This window comes from Chrysochloris asiatica, unplaced genomic scaffold (genome assembly GCF_000296735.1).
Source record: "Chrysochloris asiatica unplaced genomic scaffold, ChrAsi1.0 scaffold00367, whole genome shotgun sequence".
NCBI lineage: Eukaryota > Metazoa > Chordata > Mammalia > Afrosoricida > Chrysochloridae > Chrysochloris > Chrysochloris asiatica.
In genome coordinates, this window is record NW_006408885.1 from 1,607,359 (window position 1) to 1,634,664 (window position 27,306).

At 44.0% G+C, this 27,306-nt stretch overlaps 1 protein-coding gene across 1 annotated transcript in view; it reads left to right on the plus strand.

Annotated features, from left to right (window-relative positions):
* The window catches only part of CHCHD6 (coiled-coil-helix-coiled-coil-helix domain containing 6), a 517,542-nt gene extending 502,370 nt beyond the window's left edge, over positions 1-15,172 (plus strand). Inside the window, exons 7-8 of the mRNA XM_006876231.1 lie at positions 14,341-14,476; positions 15,080-15,172. Of these exons, the coding sequence (XP_006876293.1) occupies positions 14,341-14,476; positions 15,080-15,172 (229 nt within the window). The remainder of the gene's footprint in view (positions 1-14,340; positions 14,477-15,079) is intronic.
* Positions 15,173-27,306: the final 12,134 nt, after the last annotated feature.

Below are 27,306 nucleotides of genomic sequence, written 5' to 3' on the forward strand. Positions count from 1 at the left end.
GATACCCCACACACTGTCCCCTTGTCTCACAGATGGGAGTGGAGAGGCAGCAGATTGAATTGAACCCAGTTCTTTGCACACCTATTCTGCCTAATAGTACATGGGTACTATTAAGAGGAGTCTGGATTTTGGTTCCTGGTTAATGTTTTCCATTTTTCTAAATATTCTTTACCATTTCTCTTATCATAAGAACAATGATATTTTTATTTTTAAAAATACATTGCTACCGATCCAGTTCCAACTTGTGGTGACCCCAAGTGTTTCAGAGTTGACTTGTGTTCCTTCTAGCCTTTCTTCCATAGAGTCGCTGGGTAGATTGGAACTGCCAATCTTTCAGTCAGTAGCTGAGTAGTACAAACCACTTGCACCACCCAGAATCTGGTGTAGGGGGAGCATCTGGAGGAGGGGAGAGTGATAATGAATTGCCCAGAGAATATCACAACGCTGAAAATGTTGAGTCTCAAAGCTATTACATTTTCCAAGGTCTTTCTTCCCGGATGCTTTCTGTCAATGTTTTCTGGCATCTGGATATACTGAAGAAGCCTGTGTGTGAGAGATGCTTATTGTTTCAGTGGAAGGAGCAGAGTCTGGAGTCAGATGCATCTCTACCACGTGCTAATTGTATGACCCTATCTATAAAGGCTACACCCACCTCTCTCAGAGTTTCTGGGGAAAGGCAGGGCGTGCGCCCTGTGTTCAGATGCAATAGCAGCCATACTGCAGGCACTGAGCACTATTAGCACCACAGTGATGGATGGCAGCTGGCAACTTCAGCTTTCAGCAACCATACCTTATCTCATCAGATCCCCCTTCTCTTGGTTCCCACAGTGTCCCACAAACTTCCGTAGGTGGTGTTACCATCCCCATTACACAGGAGAGGATAAGGAGGGCCACTGAATGAAATGACTTTCTTAGTATTGTAGACAAGCCCTGACAGATGAGAAAGCCACACTAGATTTTTAACCCATAGAGGGCATGCTTGTCTCTGGTAGTAACCCCAGATAGGAGTACTGGATTTACTTCAGTCTTGCAAAGTTCAGAGAATGCTATGGATACGTTTATTTTGCATTTGAAGAGCAACTGTTCACGAGGTTGTTTCTAAAAAGGGCTTGTTTGGATGAATTGTAAAACAGGATGCCAGTGGACTGGGCTGGGAGCAGCTATGTTTGGATAGAATGCACCTTTAAGAGTGTGAACTCCTTGTCTTTGCCCATTCAGAGCCTTTTGGTAGGCAAAGTGGATAAGATTTCTTCCAGTTGACATTTGCTTGTCTCCGCATATTGTTTCTAATCAATCCCAAAGGAGAGAGCTCTTTTCTGGTCCCAAGGGTGACATTGGTGTGGAGGGGATAGATTTCTCCATGTTCTACTTTCTCCTGAACTTGGAACCCACTAAGTATTTTGTGAGTTTTACCCTCAAAACACACAGGGGCTTATAAAGAGTAAGAAGCTAGTGATAAGGGGACCAAGCCCCATTTGGCCATGGGAAAGAAGCAAGTTCTCAAGCACCATTGCAAAGCTCCTCGGAAACCCTATGCTGGGTTGCTAGGAGTCGGAAATGACACTTAACAACAACAAGAAGTCAAAAGTGTTGTTACTAGGGTTCCTGCTCATACATGCACAGTTTTATTCCAAAAAAAAAAAAAAAAGTGTTTAAGCATGTCTATGCGATCATTCCTTGTGTGGCACTGTAAGGTAAGCACTGGACTGTCAACCACAAAGTTGGCAGTTCAGACTCACCAGCTACTCACTGGAAATCCTATGCAGGGCCACTGTGAGTCATAACTGACTCAAAGGCACGTACCGACAAGTACATGTGACCAGTGAATGACTGCAGAGAAATTCTCTCAGTAACACACTTGTCTTTGTTTTGCTAAGGCATCTTCAAAAAACTTCTGATCAAAACAGTGACTTCTGAGCGGGGATCTGCTGGGCCAGTTTTATTTAAGGCAGAGAGGTTATGGTAACTATTTTAAAGGGATTTCAAAGGGGTAATAATTTAGATAGATTTTCTCAAAGGGGCTTATTAAGAAGAAATTTTAAGAAAATTGAAAACTGCATTGGTGAGAAAAAGGTCAGGAAAGTTGCATCAAAGGATTTTTTTTTCTTCCGTCAAAACAATGCATCTGCTCATTCTTTAAAGGAGCTCTGGTAGCGTAGTGGTTACGAATCGGGCTGCGAACCTTAAGGTCAGCGGTTCAAAACTACCAGCTGATCCGCAGGAGAAAGATGAAGCTTTCTACTCCCGTAAAGATTTACACCCTCGGAAACCCTGTACAGAGTCGCTATGGGTCGGAACCGACTCGACGGCACTTAACAACAACAACTGCCTGTCCTATGGAAATTTCATTGGGAAACCTTACCCTATCCACTTTGCTGCCCTGACCTTACCCCTTCAGATATCTTTTTGTTCTTAAAACTTAACATTTAAAAGGAACCAAAATTTTCCTTTTGACTGTAGTATAAATTGAGGAGGGAGTCCTGGTGTGGTGCTGTAAGTTAATGCACTGGACTGCAAAGGTCAGCAGTTCAAACACACCAACTGTTCCTTGGAAACCTTATACAGGGGCACTATGGGTTGGGACTGACTCATCGGCACATAACGACAACAAATTGAAGAGAGCAGAATTCCTCAGGAATGGTTTACAAAGATGTAAATACTACCTTCAAAAGTGTATAGACCAGGGACCCTACCCAGAGAAACACTGACACCAGAGATGGAGGCAGAGATGATGACGTGGAGAAATGGAACAGCTGGGGACTTTAGACCCAGAGAGGGAGAGGGGCTGTGTGCTGACAACCAGGGGGCAGGCTTGTAGGGTATACCCTTTGGTTGGTTGATGATGCATGGAGGGGATTGTAACCATGGCAATGAAACGATATACAATAGGATGAGTGTAAAACTAATGTTCTCCCATGTAAACTATCACATAATTCACAACAAAACATTAAAAAAAAAAAAAAGTATATAGACCAGAGGATCAGAAATGTAAAGGTAGATGTTTTATAACAAAAGGAAGGGAGTGGTTGATTTTGCAGTCCAGGAGCAGAGGTCCCTGGGACCCTATCCAGAGAAGCAGCAATGCCAGAGATGGAGGCAGAGATGATGACATGGAAGGATGGAGTGGCTGGGAACTCTGGGCTCAGGGAAGGAGAGGGGCTCTGTGCTGATGGCTGAGGGGCAGGCTTACAGACTGTACCCTTTGGTTGTTTGATGATGCATGGAGTGGATTGTAATTATTGCAATGAAACAATACGATAGGATGAATGTAAAGCTGGTGTTCTCGCATGTAAACTATCACATAACTCACAATTAAAAAAAAAAAATTTTTTTTTTTAAAGTGTATAGACCTAAGGACTTCCAGCAAGATGGCAGACTAGGCAAACATGCTACACAGACCCTATACAACAAAGATATGGAGACCAAATGAAACCCATACAGATGACAATCTTGAAGTCCAGTGCTTCAGAGGAAAAGATAGAGTAGATTGAATACTTACTAGGAAAAGAAACTGAACAGGGATAGTGAGAAAAGAAGACAGAGATGTGCCCAGCTCCCACCTTCATCCACCCCATACAGCCCCTGCTCTGCAGTAGAGCTCAGAGTCATTGTGAATTTGGCACTGGGTGCACCACCCCAACACCTAGAGACTAGTGAACTCTATCTCTTCAAACTAGCAAAACTGATCCTAGCTGTTCTCTGGACCTGAAAGACCCTGATGTCAGCCACCACTGGAGACTGTACGAATTACTTCCACATTGGGCACCTTGACTATAAGCAACATCTAAAGCCAGGAACACCACTTTCTCATCCTATCTCCTCCCACCTTGTGAGCTTCTTGGCTGGTAGGAGCCCCCCAGAGTTTCTCCTCTCTGGGCATGATCCCTGCCCTTTTGTTGTTGTTTGGTTTTTCCTTCTTATCTTTCCTTTGCCTTTTTTTTTTTTTTAAATCCTATCTCTGCTTTCCTTTTTTCTTCTGTTTCTCTTTCCCCTTTCTTTTTTCTCTTGATTTTTCTTTAATATTCTCTAATCATTCTCTCTTCTTCCCTCTCCCTGGTTTGTTTAGTGTTTTTTCTTTTTCTTTTTTTAAATTTTCTCTTCCACAGCTTTATTTTCCTTTCCCTTTTTTCTTTTGTTATATTCTTTTTCTTTGATGCTACCTGTTTTTTTCTTTATTCTCTGTTAGTGTTTTCTTTTTTGCTGATGTTTGTTTGTCATTTGCTGCTTTTTTTTTTTTTTTTCGTGTGTGTGTGTGTGTGTTTTCTTCTTGCCCCACTGACGGGAGACAGTAATTGTGCCCATATAGCATAGCCAGAACCATACCTTCTATAACCCCACACACTGGACAAGAGCAAATACAAGCTTCAATACCATCTGATCAATGACAGCAACCAGCGCCAACCAAACCCATCTTAAACTGAGCTGCATGAATGGAGAACTTTGTACATGCTTCCATTCTCTGATCACACCCACCAATTGGCAAGTGGGGAGTGCCTAAGGCCACACCAACATACAGTCATCAATTAAATACAAATGCAAAAACACCACAGTGTCTTGGAGACAACAAACAACTTCAGTTCACAAAGAGAAATAAGCCTCAATTAAAAAATACTACAGGGTATCTTCTCTGAGCACAATGTTATAAAATAAGAAATCAACAATAAAATCAAGAGGATGAGAGAGAGAAGAGGAAGGCCTGGCTGGTCTGAAGTTTAGGGAGATGTGTGAACTCCCAAGGCCATGGAGATTGACCTAGCCACTGGGGCTAGAGCTGAGAGTGAAGCAGTCAGCTGGTCTGAAGTGCAGGGATGCATGCATGAACTCCCAAACTTGCAGCTAGTACCCATTTGACCTAGCTTGGACAGCTAGCAGACCAGAATTCTACCAGATGAAGATAAAGATGCCTGATGCTGTGAACCAGTATAAATTGCTTTTTCATCAACAATTTGATGAGCTGGACCTTTGCTTATGGATGGAGTTGCTCAAAATTCCAACCAAAATGGAAGACTTCATCATATCAAGGATCAATCTTATTTCCTCAGTGCACTGGGTTACTAAGGACAGGCAATTTAGATATGGACTATCAAAAATGGAGGGCTATAAAGGCATGAAGTGGCTGGCTTACAAGTTTTCATGAGTGTGCTTAGTTTCAGAATGAGGGGAGTAAGGTAGAATCCCTACTGAATAGTTTTCCTCTTTTCCAGATGGATCTGGTGAAAGGGGGTGGATGATGATGCTGATAGGATTTTATGATTCAATTGTGAGTAATTGTTATCAGGATTAATTGCAATTGTCACAACTATAATTGTAGAAGATGTGTAACGAAAAGGAAGAGGAGTTCATCTTTCATTTCAGGAACAGAGGATACCAGGACTATTAAGAAGGAAAAGCATGAGTGGAGCATAAGATCCTACCTAGGGGAGTGGCTATGGCAGAAACACTGGAAGAGGCAATGGCATTGAGAGATAGAGCAACTATGGGCCCTAGGTCCATGGACTGAGAAAGGCTGTGTGCTTGCAGGCAGGAGGTTAGCTTGTATAATGTGCCCTTTGGACATTTAAATGAATATATATTTTTTGTTTTATATATGTACATCAGATGCTTTTGCTTTGTTGCTCTGTGAAAAATAAGATGTAAACTGGAAGCCATGGGGAGGAAGCTGGATAACTGTTGTTACAGGGAGGGGAATGTAACCATTGAGATGAAACAAAACGTATGATTGGTTGAAAGTGAAGCTGATGTTCTTTCTGTTAACCTTCACTCAGTTCACAATAAAAAGTTAGAAAAAAAATGATCTAGGAAAAAACTCAAATACATGGAAATTGAATAACACTTTACTTTAAAATTACTGGGTAATACAAGAAATTTTTAAATGAAATAAAATCAGTCCTTGAATCAAATAAGAAGGAAAAATACAACTTACCAAAACCTTTGAGATATAGAAAAAGCAGTGTTTCAGTGGCAATTTATAGAAACACAGACATATATACAAAACCAAAAAGAAGAGAACCAAAATCAACACTGTAACCCAACATCTCCAACAGTTAGAAAGAGAGCAGCAAAGTACACCTACAGCCACCAGAAGAAAAGAGATAATAAAGAGCAGAAATCAGTTAAACAGAAACAGAAAAAAACAGTAGAATCAACAAGACAAGAAGCTGGTTCTTTGAAAAGATCAATAAAATCAACAAACTACTGGCAAATCTAACAAAGCAAAAGAAAGAGAAAATGAAAATAACACATATAAGAAACTAAGTGGATGACATCACAACGGAACTGATAGAAATCAAATAGATAATACCAGAATACTATGAAGAAATGTACTCCAACAATTTTTTTTTTTTAAAGCTGGAAGAAATTGACAGATTTCTATCTAGAAACACACTGTCTACCTAAACAAGTTGAAAACTTGAACAGACCTGTAACAAAATAAGTCATTGACCAGGTCATTTAAAAAAACTCCCATCAAAAAACTCCCATCTAGAAAGACCTACAAAATATAAAACAAACTCCAACACCTGTTCCTGATAAAAACACAAAGCAAAATAGGACTAGAAGGGACATTTCTCAGCATAATTAAGGGCATATACACAAAACAAACAACTGAAGTTACTTTCAATGGAGAGAAATGGAAAGCATTTCCCTTGCAAATGGAAGCCAGGCAAATATGCCCTTTCTCTCCACTCCTATTCAATATTATGCTGGAAGTTTTAGCCAGAACTAGTAGGCAAAAGATGGAAATTAAAAACATCCAAGTTGGAAAAGAAGTAAAAGTCTATTTTCAGATTAAATGATCCTATACATAGAGAATCTCAAAGACTCAGTGTAAAAATTATCGGAACTTTTATTGTAAGATTCAGCAAAGTACAAGATCAACGTATAAAAATCAGTCTGATTCTAAAAAGAAAGTTAGGCATACATTACCATTTATAATAGCTGTCCAAAAGACGAAATACTTAGGAAGAAATCTAAGCAGAGAAACAAAAGACCTATATGTAAAAAAAAAATTACAAAACATTACTATAAGAAACCAAAAGGAATGTACATAAATGGAAGAGTATATCATGCTCATGGATAGGAAGACTTAACATTGTGAAAAGTTCAATAATACCCAAAGAAATCTATAGATATAATGCAATCCCAATACAGATTCCAACATCATTCTTTAAAGAGATGGAAAAACTATTCACTTACAGTATATGGAAAGGAAAAAGGCCCCAGCTAAATAAAGCATTATTAAAGAAGAACTACAAAATAAAAGGCTTCTCACTTCCCTATCTCAAAACCTACTATACAAAACATCCTAGTAGTCAAAACATCCTAGTACTAGTACAATGGAAGCTACATAGATCAGTGAAACAGAATTAAATCCAGAAGTAAATCCATCCACCTACAATCATTTGATAGTTACAAAGGACTAAAACACATTAAATGGGGCAGAGATATTCTCTTTAGCAAATGGTTATGGCAAAGCTGGATATACATTTGCAGAAGAATGAAATAAAACTCATATCTCACACCATATACAAAAATGAACTCAAGATGGATTAAAGCCCTAAATGTAAAACCTAGAACTATAAACATCACCAATGAAAAAATAGGGGCAAATTTAGGGACTCTGATTATTGTTGTTGTTGTTGTTAAGTGCCATCAAGTTGGTTCCAACTCATGACGAGCCTGTATTGGTTTCCAAGGAGATGCTGGTGGGTTTGAACTGCCGGCTCTGCTACATGGCATATGTACACTGTCAAGCATAGTTGAAAATGCACAATGAGAAGGCAAAGTAGATGACTTGTTGCTGAGTGCCACCGAGTTGGGTCTGACTCATAGCAACCCTGTATAGGGTTCCTCAGGAACGGCAATTCAAACCGACTCTGTGATCCACTGTTTATCCTATAGCACCACACTAGGACTGCAAAAAATTAGACACTTAGGCACATTAAAAGATTTCACCTAAAGTGTAAAAAGAAAAGACACAAACTGGGAAAAAAATTGGCAATGACATATCAGAAAAGGAACTAATCTCTAAAATTTGTAGAAAACTTCAACATCTCAACAAGAAAAAAGACAATCCAATTTAAGCATGAGCAGAGGACATGACCAGACATTCGCCAAAGAAGACATTCAGGTGGCCAACAAATATGAAGAAATGCTTAGGATCATTAGCCATTTGTTGTTGTTGTTAAGTGCCGTCAAGTCGGTTCTGACCTATAACGACCCAGTATAGGGCTTCACAGGAACAGCTGGTAAGCTTGAACACTGACCTTGTGGTTCATCGACTTTTCAATCAAACACATTAACCCACACACCACACCAGGGCTCAATTAGAGAGATACAAATCAGAATGAGATATCATCTCACCCCAGCATTTTAATAAGTTCAAAAAACAGAAAACTGCAAATGCTGGCAAGGGTGTGTAGAGACTGGGACCCTCCTATGTTGCTGCTGGGACTGTAAAATGGTATATCCACTGTGGAAAATGCTATGGCACTTCCACAAAATATTGGAAATAGAAATACCATGTGACCCAGGAACCCTCTACTTGGTATAGACCCTGGAAAATTAAGAACCATGACACAAACAGATATATGCATACTCATGTTCATCACCACAATATTCGCAATAGAAAAAAAATAGAGACAGCCTAAATGCCCATCAATGGGAAATGGGAAAACAAACTTTGGTACATACAAACAATGGAATATTATACAACAATGAAGAATAAAGATGAATTTGGGAAGCACCGTATAACCTGAATGAGCCTGGAGGACATTATACTGAGTGAAATTGATTATCACAAATATTTTAAGAGGTCACTATTGTAAAAAGTCCAGAAAACATTTTCATACTAAAAGAAATATTCTTTGATGGTCATCAGGAGTGGAAGGTTAGGGAGAGTCATTCACTACTTAGAGGGTAGACACATGTTAACTTGGGTGATGATGAAGGCAATATACAATAAGAGGAAGGTTTGCAGAAGATTGATGAAGTCATAGGGAGTTAATAGAGGAGATGGAGGTAAATAGTGTTACATACACAACCCTAGAGCAATAGTGTGCTCCTTGTAGGAACATGGACAGATACACAGGCTAAACAGGTATGGGAGGCAGAGTGGGAGTATACCCACAAATCTGTAAGATTTTGACAGAGGACATTTGTACATGGGTATTTACCTTTGCTGCAAACATACCTCTAAATTTGTGGAGCACACGGGGTAAAATGATGAAAACTTCTGAGATATTATCAAACATCTTAAAGCATTGAGGTCCTGAGTCTGGGGACTCAGAGCCTTAGCCTCAGGGGACACCATGATTAATTGGTGTATCCCATAAAGACAGTGTTCTGCATCTTACTTTGGTGTGGAGGAAAAAACAGTGATGCAAGTTAAAGGCGCTTGAAAACAATTAGTCCAATAGATTAATGGATTATCCCAAGACCAGTAGAACTAGATGGTGCCCATCTACCACAACCTCTGAAAGGGATCACATTATAGGATACTGAATAGAGTGCGAGAAAATGTGGAACAAAACTCAAAATCATAAAAAACACCAGGCTTACTGGTCAGATAGAAGACTACTGGAACCCCAAAATTCTGACCCTTGGCCATCCTTGGCCATTCTGACCCTTGAACTCATCCTCATGGCTCAATTTTCATCCAAGCAGTAGATAAGGATATAGTGGGGACAGCGACATGCACACCATAGAATGGTCAACTATTTGAAATCAAGAGGACAGCATTTACCTAAGGACAAAATTCCAAAGGGTTGGAAAAGGAGGAATGGAAAAAGTTACCGGGAGGAAGTGTGATAAGTAATGTTACATGAGGCGATTGCTGTCGTTGCAGTGAAATGACATGTACGTCTTGTTGAATGTAAAATGGATGATATGTTCTGTAAACCTTCGTTCAATTCATAATAAAGTTTAAAAAAAAATGTATAGACCTAGATGGAGGATATGTCAAGACACAATAATGTCACATTTTACTATTTTTGTTTAATAAAAACATTTCTTTAATTTTGTAGCAAGACATTGTTTTTTTTCAACTTTTATTGTGAATTGGGTAAAGATTTACAGAGCCAAATAATTTGCCATTCAACAATTAATATACATTCTGTTACATTTATCATTGATTGCAATCCCCACAATGTAACATCATTTATTCCACTTCCTCCCTGCATTTTCTCTTTCTAGTTCTTTTTCTTCCCTAACCATTCCTGCTTTCTGAACTTTTGCCCTTGAGCAAATGCTGCCCTTTGTATCTGGACTGATGGGTTATTCTAAGATGATTGTACTTCCCTAGTGGTTTTGTTTATATAATAGACCTGGTGTTCTGCTGAAAATTAAGCCATGGAGGTAAATTCTCAAGGATTCCATTAGTCTCTCTCAGGCCAGTAATCTTTTTTTTAAATGATTTTGAGTTTCCCCCGCATTTTCTCCAACTCTATCTTAGACCTTCTAATGTGATCCCTTTCAGAGCAGTTGGTGGTGGTAGTTGGGCACATGTAATTCTTCTGGTCTCATGGTCATGGAGGCTGAGATTCGTGTTGTCCACTAATAAATCCTTTAGACAAATTGTTTCCATACAGCTTTGTTTTTCTTCACTCTTCTTTGCTCTACATGAGAAGAGACCAGGAGTTGTGCCTAAGTAGCTTTTAGGACTCCAGTTACTGCTCACCAAAGTAGGCTGTAGAATATTTCTCTTCTGTGTAGACTATGTTGTGCTAATTTACCTTGATGCCCTCTGCGACTATGGTTCTGAGACCCTACACCCAATTCATTCCCTCAAGATATTTGGTTATGGCTAAGAAGGAGCTCTGGTAGCATAGTGGTTACGAATCAGGCTGCTAACCTCAGGGTCGGCAGTTCAAACCTACCAGCTACTCCTTGGAAACCTTATACAGGATTGCTGTGATTTGGAACTGACTCAATGGCACTCGATGGCACTTAACAACATATCCTTTAATATATTTGCTGTATATGTAAACACATATGTAGAAGCAGTCCTGTCAAATCTCTATATATTTGTGGGTCTAGTTTTATTCTCCTTCTTGCTCAGTTTACATGTCGATCTTCGTTTCTACTCATAGACTAGTATTGTTACTATTATTGCATGATTGTGTATAGGAGTATTTGTGGTATTTACCTCTAGTGCCTTTAACTCTTTTTCAAACATGATCTGAGGGTAAATAATCAAGTATTATGACTAGGGTTTCAGTTCAAACATGAATGGATTTATCCCAAATAAAACCTGTGTAAATGACTCTGCAATCAGTGGATGGCTGCAGACAAGTTCTCTCAGTAACATACTTGTCTTAATCATGTTGTTGTTGTTAGGGGCCATCGAGTGAGTACTGACTCTTGGCGACCCTATGTACAACAAAACGAAACACTGCCCGGTCCTGGGCCAACCTCACGATTGTTGCCACACTTGAGCCCACTGATGCTGCCACTTTGCCAATCCATCTCGCTGGTGGTGTACCTCTTTTTCTCTGCTTTCTTCATGTATGATGTTCTTGATGTCATCCCAGAACTCTTCTGGAGTGCCTTTAACTCTTATATACTCTTCCTTTGTCCTGATCATTTTTTGCTGACCTCTTCCTTACATACATTGCCTTCCCCTTTACACAAGTTAATATCTGTCTCCCCTCTAGTTAGTGATTTGTTCTCCTTTCCCCTCCCACCCCTAGTGACCTTCAAAGAATGTGTCATTTTATGTGAGAATCTTTTTCTTGACTTTTCATAATAGCTGTCCCATATTTCTCCTTTTGTGATTGAGTAATTTTATTTAGCATACATGTCCTCCATATTCTTCCATATTATGAGCTTTTTCATACATTCATCATTATTTTTAAATGTTATCTAGCCCTCCATGGTGTTTGCACCAAATTTGGCCTAACCATTCTTCCATTGTTGGACATTTAGGCTGTTTCCATCTTTCAGCTATTGTGAATAATGCTGCAGTGAACATGGGTGTGCTTGTATTAATTCTTGTCACGGCTCTTATTTCTCTAGGCTATATACCAAGTAGAGGGATTGCTGAGTCGTATGGTATTTCTATTTCCAACTCTTTGAGTAAGAACCATACCATTTTCCACAATGGTTACACCATTTACAGTCCCACTAGCAGAGTCTGAGGATGCTAGTCTGTAACACACCCTTGCCAATGTTTGTTGTTTTCTGTTAGTTTTTTAAACTTTGATATTAATATTGTGGTGAGATAATATCCCATTGTTGTTTTGATATTTAGCATTGCTTTTTAATTTACCTTCCTAAGTGCCCATCTCTTTTGTATGTCCAAAGAAAGTGATGCTCAAAGAAATCACTTATCTTGCTCCAAGATGACACTCTTGTTAGGAACTCAAACCCATGTCTCTGGGATTCGACTGATCTTACTCTGGAATTCCTCTTTCCTACATAAATCAGTGAGTCCCACACAGTGACCTCTCAAGAAGAACTCTACCTTTACTGAAACCTGGATTACCCCTGAGTCATTCATTCCAACAATAAGTATTTGCTGAATGCCTACTAGCCCCTGGCACACAGCCATAACCCAGCTGTCATGGAGATGGTCACATGAGGGCAAGGGGAATAACTGTTTGAAGTCAGTTTAAAAAAAAAAAAAAAAGAGTGCAGTTGAATTTCTGCCATGGAAAAGCGTGCATTCTAGTGGGGCAACATGGTGTAAGGAAGAATAGATGGGAAGAGGTTGCTGTGAAAGGCCAGCAGTGGAGGTGATGGAGCTACAGGGGCCCAGACTAGGACTGTGGGGGATGAACATTGCAGAAGCCAAGCTGCAGGCCCAGCCCTACCAGAGTCAAGTGAGAAATGTGGCAGGAGATCGTGGCCAGCCAGCCCAGGATGGGGAACCAGAGACTAAAACAAAGAGGAAAGAACATTGGGTAGAGTCAGAAAGCAAAGATCCAATATATGACTTAAAAGTGTTCCAGAAGAAAAAGGTCTGAGTAGTTGGAGCAGAAGCAGTAAGACGGGTAATGAAGAGAACTTGCCTGAGACGCAGTGCTGTCCTCCAAGGAAAATCCATTTTAAAAGACCCACAATTAGATGTATCCGTGTGAACCACTTTGAAACTCTAGACATTCTACAAGTATATAGGGTAAAAATGGGTGTATCACGCCACCCCAATCTATTCCCCTCTTGCCTCCAATGACTTTCTGTAATACCAGATATAAGCCTTGAGAGGACAAAGTTGCATATAAGGAGCAAATATTTGTTTTACATCCAAAGACAAGAAAATGACATTCTCCAAGAGGTTAATGCTAAGAAAATGCCCCTAATGTTTCTTCCTCAAGAAATTCCTCTGAGACTTCCAATCAAAATTTTGATCTTGAAAAAGGACATATAAGTCAGCATCCTCGGGGGTCTAGTGGAATCCCTTGTCATGATGTAGCTACCCTGGGTGCTTCACTCTCGCAAGGGTCATAGCATCCACACACGCACACACACACACACACACACACATGCACGCATGCCTCCTACTTCTTTACTGGATAAAACACCACGTCCTGCGGCATGGATCTTGGTGGTCTCAGCCCAACATGGTCTTTTTTACTCTCCTGTGAGTGATGGACAGGTGAACAGATGACCAAATTCTGGCCAATGGAAAATAGACAACCTTTCTGAGAATGAGGTTTTCAAGAAGTATGTTCCTGCTTGCCAAGATGTGACAGTACAGAGGCATGCTCCTTCATGCAGCCTTGTGCTCTGCAGAGTGAAGGTGTGTTTGAAGTGACAACAAACATAAGCCAATAGGCCAGAGGATGAGAAACCAAGATGCAGATGCTCTAGAAAAAAGACAGCAGGAGGCAGGGCCCTGGAGGCCATCAGTGATCAGGCATAACCACACTGGCACCTCCAGACTTATACGTGAGAGCAGTAAATGCTAGGTATCTTACTTCCTAAACCATTTAGTATTCCATTACTTAATGTTTTTAACAGATGAATTTTGTTTGCTGGAAGAGATCTTAAAATAATTACTGTTCCTTGTCTGTTCCAGCATCTCCTCCTCCTTGCCCTTCCCCGCCTCTCCCCTCTTCTCACCTCCTCTCACCTCTCTTCCATTCCTCTCCCTTCCTTCCCCTCTCCTGGCCCTTCCATTCTCTCTTACCCCACTCCCCTCCACTTTCAGGACTAAATGGACACTGGAGGTTACCACACCTAGCACATCATGTGAGGGTTATCTCTTTCTGCTGTGCCTTTCTCACCCAAATTTGGGCTGGAGAGAGGCTTGTAGTGGCTGTGAGTGGCCCTGTGCACAGCCCACAGCAGTGACCACCTGGCACTAGACCTCATCCAAAGCCTCTCACTCCTGTCTTTCCATAGGCCCCGGAAGGCAGAGCCTGTGTGCTCAGGCCTGCAGACCCAGATCCTCAGATGCTACCAGAAGAACCTGCAGGAGGTGCTCCTGTGCTCAGACCTGGTCAGAGCCTACCAGCGCTGCGTCAGCGCCGCCCACAAGGTAAGAGGAGGCGGGGAGGCTCAGAGGTCAGCTCCCCTGCCATTCTTTACTGAATCAACCCTCCATCCCTGACATCACACTTTTACACAATGAGAGTTCTTAGGTAGGGACTCGTCAGACACACCCATAAGGTCACACATAGCTGAGGTAAGAAAAGGGAGCCCCTGGAGAGCTTAGCCTGACTTGGTCAGGGTCACTGACAAATTGAGGACATAAATAGGTCCCATGATTGAGGTGGGGTACACAGTGGATGGCCCAGGATTCCTGGTTAGGAGTATCCTGGCAAGGGAGAGAGTAGCCCAGTCAGACAGAGGAGAGCATTCCAGATGGAGGAGACAAGACTGAGAGATGGGAGGTAGGGTAAGGGACTTTGCTGTGTCCATCCCTTGGCCCCATAGGTTCTTCTGTGAACCATATGGCATGTCACGGGGACAACCTTTCACAGTGCCATTATGTAGGGTGGGTAGCTAACCATCTGTCCACTCCACTTAGACCAGAGCCTCCCAGAATGCCCTGTCTCTTGTGCTTGATGTGACTTAGAGGACCTCCGCACACCCTGCCGCACCCTCACCTGTGCTGGTCTGACGAGTGTGTTTCTCCTAGGCTGGAGGGGAGACACTGGGGTCACACGTTACAGTGGGCTTCAGCCTCACTATTGTGCAGAGCCCCCTGAGTCCCAAAGGCATCTCCAAGTGACCCAGCCAGCTTGCCCTTAGACCTTCCCAAGACTTGACCCAAACCTGCCCCCTTCCCTGACTCTCCCAGACAGGTCTTTGCTTCACCCCTCCCACTGTCCTATTTTCTGCCTTCACCTAGGCCCCAAAGCATCTCCTGACTTGGTGGTGCTCCATCCTCCCTACTGACCTTCCACCTTTGGCAGCTTCTCTCATGGCAGGTGCAAGAGGCTGGATTTTCCTGAAGGGTTTGTAATTTTGATAACATGTACTGAAAAGGTGTCAGGATGGGCCCATCTTCCCACAGAAAAGTTTCTTTGGCCAGAGTGGGAGAAAAGCTGCTGTACATACTTTGTGTGTGAAAAGGTTGCAGTCAGAGGTCAAGTGCAGGCTCCCCTCCTCTTTAGGCCATGTTGGGATGTTTCTCCTACTGCAAATGATGCTATTGAACCAAGTGAGTTCCACACCTGAGCCCAGTGCCTGGGGCTGCAGTGGGCCAAGCCACTCGGGTTGCTGTTCTACATAACCATCACCTGAGCCCTTCCCCAGCCTGGGTTTGAGCACAATTCACACCAGCATTACTGGCCAAAGCCTGCCTATGGTGACACAGCCAAAAAGGACTTAGTGTGTCCCTTAAAAGCCAGACAGACCAGTTGCAGCTCAGATCCAGATGAGGACCAGAGCCTTGGTCCTCCTTCTCCAGAATAAAGGCTGGACCTTATCATTACCGTCCCCCCCCCCCCCCCCAACACACACACACCAAGGAACACTGCTTGGCTGATTCCAAGTTTAGCATGAAGACATTGCCAACAATTCGTGAAGAATTCGCCACAGAAGGGGTGGGGCGTAGCTACCCACCCTATGTAATGGCAATGTGAAAGGTTGACTCCTTGGCAAGAAACTATGGGGCCAACACTGTGTCCCCCTTGGTGTTTATTAAGGTTTTTGTTCTCTACTTGTTATGGATCAAATTATGCCCCCCCAATATATATTGTAAATATTAACCCTTATGTCTGTGGTTAAGGACCCCTGGTGGTGCTATGGGATAGGCGGTGGACTGCTAACCTCAAGGTCGGCAGTTCAAACCATAAGCTACTCTGCAGAAGTAAGATGAGGCTGTCTGCTCCCGAACAGATTTGCAGCCTCTACAACTTAATAGGGTCCTCCTACTCGGTCCTGTGGGGTCACTCTGAATCAGAGCCAACTCAAAGGCAGTGTTTTGTGAGGGAGGGGAGGGGAGTGGGGTGTGCCTGTGGTTATAGTTGCATTTGGGAATGGATTGTGTTTGTTATATTAATGAGGCAAGATTAGTGTAGGGTGTATCTTATGCTATGTAAAATACATTGAACAATCTAGCTGAGGAGAGAGGGGGTAAGAGAGATGCCAAGGAACCAGGAAGTAAAAGTTGAAGAGACAAGGCCCTTTCTCCAGAGCCAGTACCCTGTGTGGAGACTTCTACCCTCCTAAACTGTGAGGAGGAGTTCTAGTGTGGCACTGTAGGGTAAATGCTGGATCGCAAGGTCAGTGGTTCAAACTCAACCAGCTGCTCCTCGGAAACCCTATACAGAGTCTCTATGGCTCAGAACGGACTCTAAGGCACTTAACAACAACAAGAAGCTGAGAAAGTGAGTTTCTGTTTGTTAAGGACACACACTTATAACGGTTCTGCTACAGCAGTACTAGATAAATAAAATTTTGTAACAAGAAGTAGGAGTGCTATTCTAACAAATACAGAAAAAAAGCATGAAAGTGGTTTTGAAATTGGGTAATGAGTGGACACTGGGGGGTCCTGGTATGGTACTGTCTGATAAGCTGGACTGCCAACCACAAGTCAGCCATTCAGTCAGAACTGACTCAGTGGTCCTTAACAACAATAGTGAAAGCCTAGATAGCCTTGAAGACACTGTTGGTAGAATTATGGACTCAAAGGCAGGTTATTGTGCTGGACCACAAAGTCGGATTGAAACACAAGGTCTGCAGTTTAAGCTCACCAGCCACTCCTCAGAAACCCTATACAGGGTTGCTATGAGTCAGAGCTGACTGATGGCACTTCACAACAACAAGGCAATTCTGGTGAGGAGTCAGAAGGGAGTGAGGAGACAAAGAGACAATCTCTGTTGTGTTAGCAACTACATATGGCACCAGCCACACAGTGTTGCTAGTAACATGGGTGTTCTTCTGGTGAGGCTTTAAAATGAAATGATGTACTTGTGATCGGACAGCGGTGAAGGGCTGGTGCTTCTTATTCAGTAACACAGAACTGGTCTGAATTATGTTCAAATGTTTGGTGAAAGATAGAACTTGGAAGTGATGAATTTGGTTATTGACTGATGAGACCCAGAAAGGACAAACAGGAAAGAACACTGTCTGCTTCGTGGAATGGTATAGGTAGGACACAAGCCAAAAGAGCTACTTCTGTTGTCCTCCAAGAAAAGAAAAGTGCCATCCCCGTAGCAGCTTAAAGATCAGCAGAGCTATAGGAAGGAGCCCGGGAAGCAGCGCCTTCTTGGTTTCAAATGGTGGAGTCATGACCTCCTGGGTTTCAAAGACAAGCTCGTCACCAATTCATCTCCAGTTCCAGAGTGTACAGCTGCCATTCATGACTACCAGGGGATGGGATCACTGCCCACAGCTGAGGGGACATGGCTGCCTTGCCCTAGGGAGAGCTGAGTGGGCCTTACTACGGTCCATGGAGTAGGGTCACCACACAGATGGACTAGGAGAATAGGGCCTCCCAGAGGCAAGGGAGCAGAGTCACTGTCCCAGTGTCCCTAGAAAGTGAAGCTGAAACACAGGACCAAGGGGCCTCCACCCAGAATCCAGTTTGTATGAGCGTCACCCTGTGTCTGGATGGTAGGGCCATCTGAGAGATGGTATCAGGGAATAGAGGGTTCTTTGAAAGCCTTGAATGTTCATATAAATTGTTCTCCTGGGTTTGAGACTTTTGTACTGGCCTTTATTCCTTCTCTGCCTCCAGTTCCATCCTTGTGCCTGCTCCACCATTGTACTTTGGAAATAGATCACTTGCAATCTAGATTTTATAGCTTTACAGATGAAGAAGAATTTTTCCCCAGGATGAGATACACCGAAAGTCTCACTTATATTTAATTTAGAGGATTCAAATGATGAGCTTTTTCACTTGGCATTGATTTAAGGGGCAAATGTGTTTTACAAATTACAAGGACATGGATTTTTTGGGGGTCAAAGGTTGAAATGTTTAGGGTGAATCGTTGTTGTTAAGTGCCATCAAGTCAGTTCTGACTTATAGAAAGCCTGTATAGGGTTTCTGAGGAGCAGCTGGCAGGTTTGAACCGCTGGCCTTGTGGTTCACAGTCCAGTGCTGATCCTACAGTGCCATACCAGGAGTCCAGAATAGATTATGTCTCCTTCAGTACCATGTGTTCTAAAGCCTGATCCATATATGTCTGTGGAATGGGTTCTTTGTTATGTTAGTGAGGCAGGATTACTGTCAGGTGCCTTTGAGTTTGTTCTGATTCATAGCAACCCTATGAAACACTACCCAGTCCTATGCCATCCTCACAATGCTTGAGCCCATTGCCACTGCCACTGTGACAATACACCTTGTGAGGGGGTCATCCTCTTTTTCATTAAACCTCCACTTTACCAAGCATGATGTCCATCTCCAGGAACTGATCCCTCCTGATAACATATCTAAAGTATTAGAGACAAGTGTCACCATCCTGGTTTCTAAGAAGCAATCCGACTGTACTTCTTCCAGCACAGACCAATTTGTTCTTGTTAACAGTCTGTGGTCCCGCCTTTCGTATTCACTGTCCAACGCCCACATGCATATGAGACTATTAAAAACACCATGCTTTAAGTCAGACATGCCTTTGTCCTCAGACTGATCTCTTTGCTCTTGAACACTTTAAAGCGGTCTTGTGTGGCTGATTTGCCTAATGCAATATAGCCTTTAATTTCTTTATTGCTGATTCCATACGTGTTGATAGTGGATTCAAGCAAAATAAAGTCTTTGACAACTTCAGTCTTTTCTCCCTTTATCATGATGTTATTTATTAGTCCAGTTGTGAGGATTTTTGTTTTCTTTACATTTAGATGCAAAACATACTGAAGGCTGTGGTCTTTGATCTTCATCAATATTTTAAGTCCTTTTTGCTTTTAGCAAGCAAGATTATATCATCTGCATATTGCATTTTGTTAATGTTTCTTCCTCCAATCCTGATGCTGTGTTCTTCTTCATATAATCCATTTTCTCATATTATTTGCTCAGCATACAGATTGAATAAGTAAGGCGACAGAATACAGCCCTGGCACACACCTTTCCTGGTTTCAAACCATTCAGTTCTGTTCCAACTACTGCTTCTTGGTCTAAGTACAGGTTCCTGATGAGCACAATTAAATGTTCTGGAATACCTATTCTTCGCAGTGTTATCCTTAGTTTTTCATGATCCACACAGTCAAAAGCCTTTGCATAGTCAATAAAGCACAGGTAGACATCTTTCTGGTATTCTCTGCTTTCAGCCAAGATTCATCTGATGTCAGCAATGGTATTCCTAGTTCCACATCCTCTTCTGAATCTGACTTGTATTTCTAGCAATTCTCGGTCAATGTACTTTTGCAGGTGCTTTTAAATTATTTTCAGCAAAATTTTGCTTGCATGTGATATCAGCGATATTGTTTGATGGTTTCTGCATTGGGTCACTTATCTTTGGAATGGGCACAAATATGGATCTCTTCCAGTCACTTGGCCAGGTAGCTGTCTTCCAAATTCCTTGGCATAGATGAATGAGTGCCTCCAGTGCTACATCAGTTTGTTGAATGATTTCAGTGTGTATTCCATCAATTCCTGGAGCCTTGTCTTCTGCCATTGCCTTCAGTGTAGCTTATTCCTTCAGTACCATTCATTTCTTAATCATATAATATCTCCTGAAATGGTTGAACATCAGCCATTTCTTTTGTCACAGTAACTCTATGTTTACCTTCCATCTTCTTTTGATGTTTTCTGCATCATTCAATATTTCACCCATGTTGTTGTTGTTAGGTGCCATCGAGTCAGTACCGACTCATAGCAACCTTAGGCACAGCAGAATGAAACACTGCCTGATCCTGGGCCAACCTCACTACTGTTGCCACGCTTGAGTCCATCGATGCTGCCACTTGGCCAATCCATCTCGTTGGGGGTCTTCTTCTTTTTCTCTGACCCTCCACCTTACTAAATATGATATCCTTCTCCAGCGACTGGTCCCTCCTGACAATTTGTCTGAAGTGTGAGAGATGAAGTTTAGCCATCTTGGCCTCCAAGGAGCACTCTGGCTGCACTTCTTCCAAAACAGAATCCTTCAATATTGCAAGTTGACGTTTGAAGTGGTTTTTTTTTCTCTTTTTTTTAGTTTGAGAAATGCTGAGTGTGTTCTTCCCTTTTGGTTTTCTAACTCCAGGTCTTTACACATTTCACTGTTATTAAGTGCCATCAAGTTAGTTCAGATGCATAATGACTCTGTGTACAATAGAACAAAACACTGACTGATGCCGCACCAACCTCTCAATCTTTGCCATGCGTAAGCCCATTGTTTCAGCCACTGGATCAGTCCATCTCATTGAAAGGTTTCCTCCTGTTTGCTGACCCTCCACCAGTGATGTCCTTCTCCTGGGACTGATCCCCCCTAATAACAAAGTAGGTGAGACAAAGTCTTGCCATTCTCCATTCTGAGGAACATTCTGAATGTACTTCTTCCAAGACATATTTATTCTTTCTGGCAGTCCATATTCTTTGCCAACATCATAATTCATGATCATCACTTCTTCCATCTTCCTTATTTATTGTCCAGCATTCACATGCATATGAGGTTGTTGAAAGTGCAGTGGCTTCGGTAAGGTGTCCATAACCCTAAAAGTGACATGTTTGTTCTTTAAAGAGGTCTTTCACAGCAGATTTGTCCAATATGTTGTTTGATTTCTTGATTGCTGCTTCCATGGGCATTGATTGTGGATCTAAGTAAAATGAAATCCTTCACAACTTCAGTCTTTTCTTCATTAATCATGGTGTTGTTTATGGGTCCAGTTGTGAGGATTTTTGTTTTGTTTTGAAGTGTAGTCCATACTGAAGGTGGTAGTTTCTGATCTTTATCAGTAAGTGATTCAAATCCTCTTTGCTTTTAACAAGCAAGACTGTGTCATATTCACATTACAGGCTGTTAATGAGTCTTCCTCCAATCCCAGTGCTTCATTTTTCTTCATAAAGCCCAGCTTCGTGGTTTAGTGTATGGTATATTTTGAGTCAATCTGATTTGAGATGCAAGAGAGATTAACCAATCTAGCAGAAGAGAAATTGGGGAAAATAGATGCCAAGACACATGGAGATCTCTAAGGAAACAGGGAGCAGAAGATGAAGGACCTTCTTCTAGAGTCAACAGAGAGAAAGCCTTCCTCGAGAACCGGCATGGAGGATTTGCATTACCCAACTGTGAGAAAAGGCATGTGTCTGCTAAAGTCATCCATTTGTGGTATCTCTGTTATAGCAGCATAGAGAACTAAGATGCTGCTTGTCAGCAAGGTGCTGGCTGGTTCATTGGTCCTTCCCATCCCCAGATATGTGATCGAGCCCCCCTGCCCAGCTTGTCCTACACCTGTTACTGGAGGAATGCCTGCAAACCCGCAGGCCCAGCTTTTGCCCAACCTGCTTCATCTTTGGACTCTGCATTCATCCACGATGCTTGACATCTCCCTCCCACCACCCGGCCCCCAGCAGAGTCATCTTTCACAAACACAGCTTACCAATATATCTTCATTGCATGAGGCAGAAATGTCATTATGAAGGAAGATAGATTACATTCAACTGCAGTGTGTTTCCTGTCACACTCGAACATCTGAGTGAGGCTTTGAACCACTGCCATACCTGGCTCCCCCTTACTGCCCCCATCTCCTGACATTGTGAAAGAGTGAGCTAGAGCCGAGGCCAGCACAGCGCCCACCCACTCTGCTGAGTCCACAGTATTTGGGGAGGGCCTGTTCAGCCTTGGCACCCTTGTGCTCAGATATTACCATAGCAAATGCTTGAGGACACGCTTCTGCCTCCCCTGCCTCCACCTCAGAAAGCTCCTGGAGGAAGCTGAGAATGAGAGACTAAAAGATCGGAACTAGCAGGGATTCAGTGACTGGGAAGGAGGCCCTGCTGGCCGGGATGCTGAGGCAGTCTGGCTCCGCACACCGCTCATGAGCTGCACACCTCTGCAGTGCTTCCCATGCTCAGAGACACGCACCCCTGCACAGATGCGGACAGCCTCCTGGTAACCAGAACGCAGCTCCGCAGACTCACTGCAGGCGCTAGTGCTCGATTTTTGTGGCTCTCACACCGAGAACAGGAAACAAGGGGGCCGAAGAGCTCAGGGGAGGCGCAGGGGGCTGGGCAGAGGCCCCTTCTCTTCTCAGGGTGTGTGTCAGATCTCACCTGCAGGAGCAAGCAGGCATGGGGAATCTGGGTTGTATCCTCACTGGTCTCAGCTAGCCCCAGGGAAATTAGGTAATTATAGGGTTTCCTGTTAGCTTGTGCCAACTAATGACACATTCTTCGAGGGCCTGCTCTCAGGGAATAGAGATGAAGAGACACAGCCCCAGGTCTCAAGGACCCACCAGCTGATGTGGAAGGAGGTTGATATGCAAACATTTGCACTTCACTGCAGCTGGTGCTGTACTGGATCAGTTTGTGGGGCTAGCCTGGGTAGCATGGGGAACTGAGTCAGCCTTGGCCAGGGAACTGGGGCTGAGACCAGGAGCTGCGGAGTTTACACACAGAATCGGACCGTGACTCAACTCCGACCTACTCTTCTTTGTAGGGGTAAAGAGCAGCTGTCCTTCCTGTCCTGGCAGTCACTGAGCCCTGAAGAAGAAACCAAGTATGGGACCACAGAGCCAAGGCCACAACCATCACAGCTTGCCCTGTCTATGTGAACCACTGTCTGAAACAAATAAAGCCGATGTCACCGTGCTCAGTTTATTCCCTCAGCTGGCAGCAGTGACCACTGCACACTCAGCATCCAGCGCCTTGTAGGGAGGACAGGCCCAGGATCCCCTAACTCTGCCCAACAGTGAAACTCACCCAGTAGCAGTGTAAGATGACAGGAGAGGAAGTGGAGCCTTTCCGAGGAGGAGGCAGGAGAACAGGAAGGCCTCCTGAATGCAGTTATCTGAGCTCAGGTACAAATGCTGACAGGAGGCTTGCTGGGCAGGCCAGACACTGGGGCGAGGGAATCCCATCCATAGGGCAGCAGCGTTCTGCCAGCGTGGCCAGGACTCCACACAGCATCCTTGGAGAAGGGAGGGGGTGGGCAGTAGACAGTTCAGGAAATGAGGCAGGAGCCAGAGCATGGGGAGTGGATGCCAGGCAAATGCATTTGGGGTCCCTGGTGAAAATGCTGAAAGGCTTTAACTAAGGAACAACACTGCCAAGCACCTTAGCAGCGCCTCTCTGGCTCCTTGGTGGAAGGTAGATTGAAATGGGGCCAGACCAAAAGCCAGTGTATTGCAGGAATCTGATTGACATGAAAGTAGAGAGGAATTTGGGAGTTCAAGTTGACGGGACCCTGAGTCTGATCAAGTGAGGTAAGGCTCAAGAGGCTGTGTCCACATTTCTGGCTGGGGTGGCTGGTGACTGTGTAAATGAAGATTGAGAGAGGCAGATGATGAACCACATTTGGGCTATATTCAGCTTTGATTGGTGTCCAGACACTGTCTTCTAGCCCTCGACCTTGGGAAGAGTCCCTGAGTGATGGTGATGTGGCTGCATGTGGAAAACCATAGGAGATTAGGAAGCGCTCCTGAGATAGCTCGAACCAGAAGTGCCCAGAAAGGCAGAGAGTGTGGAGCTAAGTGCTGTGGGCAGGGAGAGCTGGCATGGCGCAGGAACTCAAGCAGAGCTATCGGAGACCTCTCAGTAGCCTCTGGCTGAACCTCAGGAGGAAGAATAACCTTCAGACCATCATCCCTCATAGCCACGAGTCAGCCTGAAGCACTGGGCCTGGGAAACTGGATGGGCATGGGCACACGCCCTGTCACCACTTTTTCTGGGTCACAAAACCTCATGGTTTAAGATGACCCCCATTTCCTCCAGCTGGTGATTTCTGCTGAGCTATGCTTAGGGTCAGAGCTGGCTCGGTAGGTCAGCTACCAGGTGGATGGTCCTGCATTTGCTTCTGTGCAACCTTTCTTCTTCATCAGACTAGGTCATGCTAGCAAGATGCACCAGGCCACACCAGCTCTTTTGCAAAAACCTCCTAAGGCTCTGTTTGTCCCCTGTCTGCCCTGTTGTTCCTTGGTAGCTGCAGTCTAGTAAGTTTGCAGTCAGGCTGAGGGGAGTGAAAACTCCTTTGGTCTGGAGATCAACCAGGATGTGACCTTATGCCCCAGCTGCCCAGGCTTGCCCTGCCCCTTTCCTCCATAGTGCCCTTAGCTCTGGGCCTCCTCTCACCTTCCCCAATCCATACATCTAGGCTGGTATCTTGCTGTATCTTCATAAACTTCCACTTGGTCCTAAGAACAAACTCCATCCCTTAGTCTGACCAGTGTCTGTCCTGCCGCAGTTCCCTACCTCCCTCTGGCTATATACTCTAGGCCCACCTTCCCTCTCCAGACTGTAGGTACCTTTCCTACCGTCTGGAGCTCCTGGTGTCCTAGCACTATCTGAGGGTCCAGCCCTCCAAGATGCCCACTCAAGCCGTGCCTGACTTCTCACGACAGTAACCAGGGTGACCTGGTGTCCTGCCAGCTAGCTCCCTCTAGCACTAAGGCATGGGGAGGATGTTGGAGGTCTAGCACACTGGTGTTAATGACTAGGGTCAACTTCAGATTATTCCTATACCTAGTAATCCATTTGCATCTGATGGAACCAGTGCCTTCCCACAAAAGAAGTTTAATTGTGGGGTCCCAGATGGCCTTGGGAGAGGAAGGAGCATGGTGATCCATAGAAAGAATGTGGGAAGTGCAGACCTGTAGACCTCGAAAACTCAGATTCTGCCTCCTGTTAACTGTCAATAAAGACTGGCAAGCCTCTTGACCCTGAACTGCTATTTCACACCAAGGAATCAGATTGCTAATGACTCTTCCTCCAATCCTCATGGTACATTCTTCATATAATTCAGCTTCTCAAAGTATTTGCTCAGCATACAGGTTGAATAAGTATGGTGAAAGAATACAACCCTGGTGCACACCTTTCCTGATTTTAAACCATTCAGTGTTCCCTTCTTCAGTTCGAACAACTGCCTCTTGATGTACGTACAGATTCCTAATGAACACAGTTAAGTGTTCCAGAATACTCATTCTCCACAATGTGGTCCACAGCTTGTCATGAGCCACACAATCAAAAGCTTTTGTGATCCAGCCATATCTAACATGAGCTAACAAACCCCTTTTCAGTGCCATCTCCCTCCTTTGCATCAAGAACCCCAGTGATACTCATACAGCATAGATGTGAGGAGGGAACATATTGCTGACTGCCCTGCCCACCTTCCTTCAGGCCAATCGTGCAGACTCTGACTGCTCCCAAGCAGAGTGAGGCCTGGTTTACACCAACTCCCTCCTGTGCAGCAGCCTCCTCAGCACCTACCCAGGGCCTGGTCACAAACTGCCACAAAGACCAAAGGGGGAAGTGCAACAATGAGCATTTGTAACTAGGGAGGGAGGGCCTCCATGGTAGCACCTCAAGAAGCATCGAAGATGCACTTGGGGGGGGGGAGGTAGAGAAGCTTCCTGGGACCAGGCCAGCCGAAAAGTGAAGTCGTCAACACCTGCAGCTAATCTGGTGGCCTCAGATTATCCAAGAGGCCTGGCTCGGATGTCTGCTCCTCTGGGCCCAACACCCCCACACAGCTTCAGGCAGACGCTGGAGTCCAAGTCACTACTGCCCTTGCCCAGGTGTGGAGATCCTATGGAAGGGGCTCAGCCTCCCTGCAGGTCCACGGTATGTCCAATTGCTTCTATCAGGTTTCTCTTTGTCTTAATTGGTTTCCAAGGGGCTTGGGTTGGAGGAAGGGAATGAACTGCTGACCGCATCTGGGCTCCTTGCCCTACGTGTCAGCATCTACGTGGGTATCTGCACACAGGCTCATGTGTACACACACAGGTCTGTGCACATGTCGATGTTTGTGCATGTATGTTTGGCCAGTTCCTGGATCTTGTGAACATTCCTCTGTGTTGTCCATGTCTGTACACACACGTGCAAGTGTATTTCCATGCATGGATGTGTTTGTGGGCATGAATCTGTGTACGCATGTTACAAAACAGCATGAATAGTAGTTATATCAGAACCTGTCTAGCTCAAGGAATATACTGCAAATCAGGATCAGCCCAAGACTGGAGGTCAGACATCCATCCACTTGCCAACCTTTGTGAATTCTGATACCAGCTGTCCTTCCCCCAGCACTCTACTACTATGCTGGACTGGATAACCTGCTGCAGTGACCACACAAAAGTTATAACCATACTTGGAGTTAAGTGGTTAACTTAGAACTAAGAAGTAACAGTACAACAAGGTGAGGAAGCATGCAGGCAGGCTCCCTTCTTCAGTGCTGCTGTCAGCCATGCAGACCTCCTTTCAGCCCCCTCTGGAAGCCTCCTCCTGACCCCCTCAAGACTGACTCCTCTTGGCTTTGCTGTTTGTCTCCACCAGATGTGCCACTGGGCCCCTTTCAGAACTCTTGCTGCCATCCGTGTTACAGCTTTTAGGAGATTCCTTGTCTCCTCTTTCTGCTGCCTTTTTCTTGTTGCTCTCTTCCTGCTTTCTGTCTGAAAAACCTCTGTGTGGTTAGCTACATATGATGGGGTCTCAACAATTTGTGGGGGAAATTCTGTCTCTGAATTCTGTTTTTCCACAAACTTGTTGAAGTCCCCTGTGTATATACAATTTCTTGTCAATTTTAAGACGTGGCCCCTCCCAGCGAGGGCCCCAAATTGAACAATCCCCTCTGGGTAAACCAGGAATATTTATTTCCATAGTAGGCTACAGTTCAAGGAGCTCTGGTAGCGTAGTGGTTACAAATCGGGCTGTGAACCACAAGGTCAGCAGTTCGAAACTACCAGCTGCTCTGCGGGAGAAAGATGAGGCTTTCTGCTCCTGTAAAGATTTACAGCCTCAGAAACCCTGTACAGGGTCGCTGTGAGTTGGAACCGACTCCATGGCACATA